At 35.9% G+C, this 1901-nt stretch overlaps 1 protein-coding gene across 1 annotated transcript in view; it reads right to left on the reverse strand.

Moving 5' to 3' along the window:
* The window catches only part of LOC106459764 (locomotion-related protein Hikaru genki-like), a gene marked incomplete at its 5' end in the record, with an annotated part of 24879 nt that overhangs the window by 19521 nt on the left and 3457 nt on the right, over positions 1-1901 (reverse strand). The window contains one exon of the mRNA XM_022386698.1: positions 1302-1478. Within this exon, the coding sequence (XP_022242406.1) occupies positions 1302-1478 (177 nt within the window). The remainder of the gene's footprint in view (positions 1-1301; positions 1479-1901) is intronic.

Genomic DNA, 1901 nt, shown 5'->3' on the forward strand with positions numbered 1-1901 from the left:
TTCAGAAACCCGACTAAAACCTTTGACCCAACAATTCAAAGAGTAAAATAATAACTAAATAAAACATTTGAATTAAAAAGGTATCGTTATGGTGGCCATTCTTATGCTTTTTCACTATGAAACTCTTTTCACTCTGTATTGAAATAATATGTGCATCAACATTTTTCTATGCGCTAAAATATTGCAGTTCCTTAGATAATTGTGAACCGATATTGATGGCTCTAGTAGATTTTTTCAACTTTAACCTGCATTCTTTTCACGAGTTATTCAACAAAACTTTTACTGTCTTGAAGAATCGTACTATTATCATTCATAGTGTCCTCTGCTGTCTTCTGTATATATATATATTATTTTTTCTGTGATAGTGGTCACATTTTTTATTAAGTTCTTCAATTTTCAAAAGCCTATTTACATTTTACTTTGGTCAGTCAATCAATTTTCTAATAATTTCGCTGTTTATGTTTGGTTGTTCTAAATCGACAGTAACTATTGTTATTGTTTTTGTTTGGATTTTTTTTGTATCTTGATCTTTCAAAATGTCCCTCTTTCAATTATTAGCCACATTCTTCATTTTGTTCTTATTTCTGTCACATTCTTCTGTTCTTTTTTTTTTGTCCAAATTATCACTCCATTTCTTGGGCCCGGCATGGACAGATGGTTAGAGCGCTTGACTCGCAATCTGAGGGTCCCACCAAACATGCCCACCTTTTCAGCCGTGGGGACGTTATGATGTGACGGTCAATCCCACTATTCGTTGGTACACAAGGGCTATCTGCGCTAGCCGTCCCTAATTTAGCAGTGTAAGACTAGAGGGAAGGCAGCTAGTCATCACCACCCACCGCCAACTCTTGGGCTACTCTTTTATCAACGAATAGTGGGATTGACCGTCACATTATAACGCCCCCACGACTGAAAGGACAAGCATGTTTGGTGTGACGGGGATTGCGAGTCGAGCTTCCTAACCACCTGGCCATGCCGGGCCAAGTACAGTTGTTTAAACAAGTTGACACATTCCATCTTTCGTTCTAGCTGCACAAAAAAAATTCCAGTAGAGTCATAAAACACCATGTAAAAATTGGTGCATATCTAGTGTGGCCTAGTGATTAGCATGAACCTATGGTTCATGGTTCGCCATCCGTTGCTGCAAAAAGCGATCCACACTTAGGTGCGCAACGATACAGCAAATAAAGTAATAATTTGTATGTTGTAACTCAATACACATCGCTTTGATCAAATATCCTAAACATACGAAGCAAAGTATCTAATGGAATCTAAAAAATATTTTCAATTATGATACTTACTTTCACATCTAGGAGGATCAGCTGACCATCTACCTGAAGCTGTGCATGTGATATCCTTGATACCAATCAGCTTGAAGCCTTCCATACACGCAAAGTGCGCTTTACTATGCATCTTGTTTCCCTCCACTGCCATCACACGGTTGTGATCTACAGACTGAATAGTTGGACACTCCACATCTGTTAGAATATTTTAGAAATAACAATAAAGCTGTGACCTTCTGACTGTATTGTTATATGGAATATTTTACATGTCACAATAAAGAAAGATTAGGCAATGTTAAATTGTATTGTTAGATAGTTCACAGTAAACAATTTCATAAGTAATGAAATTATAACAGGCATTTTGTTATATAATTGTACTTGACGGTTTCATCTTGAAATTGTGAGAAGGTTTTAGCTTAATGGGGTAATTGTTGGCATTCAACATTACTGAAATAATTTGAACAATAAAATTGTAACGGTCCAGAGTCTATTCGACTATAATAGAAATGTATAAAACGTTGAGCCTGAAAAGAGTTTGGAACTATGTCGATTAAATCTTCTTTTAATATGTATGTTTTTATTTTTGGCAAAGATAGTAAAGCCATCTGCTATAATCCT

This window comes from Limulus polyphemus, unplaced genomic scaffold (genome assembly GCF_000517525.1).
Source record: "Limulus polyphemus unplaced genomic scaffold, Limulus_polyphemus-2.1.2 Scaffold30, whole genome shotgun sequence".
NCBI lineage: Eukaryota > Metazoa > Arthropoda > Merostomata > Xiphosura > Limulidae > Limulus > Limulus polyphemus.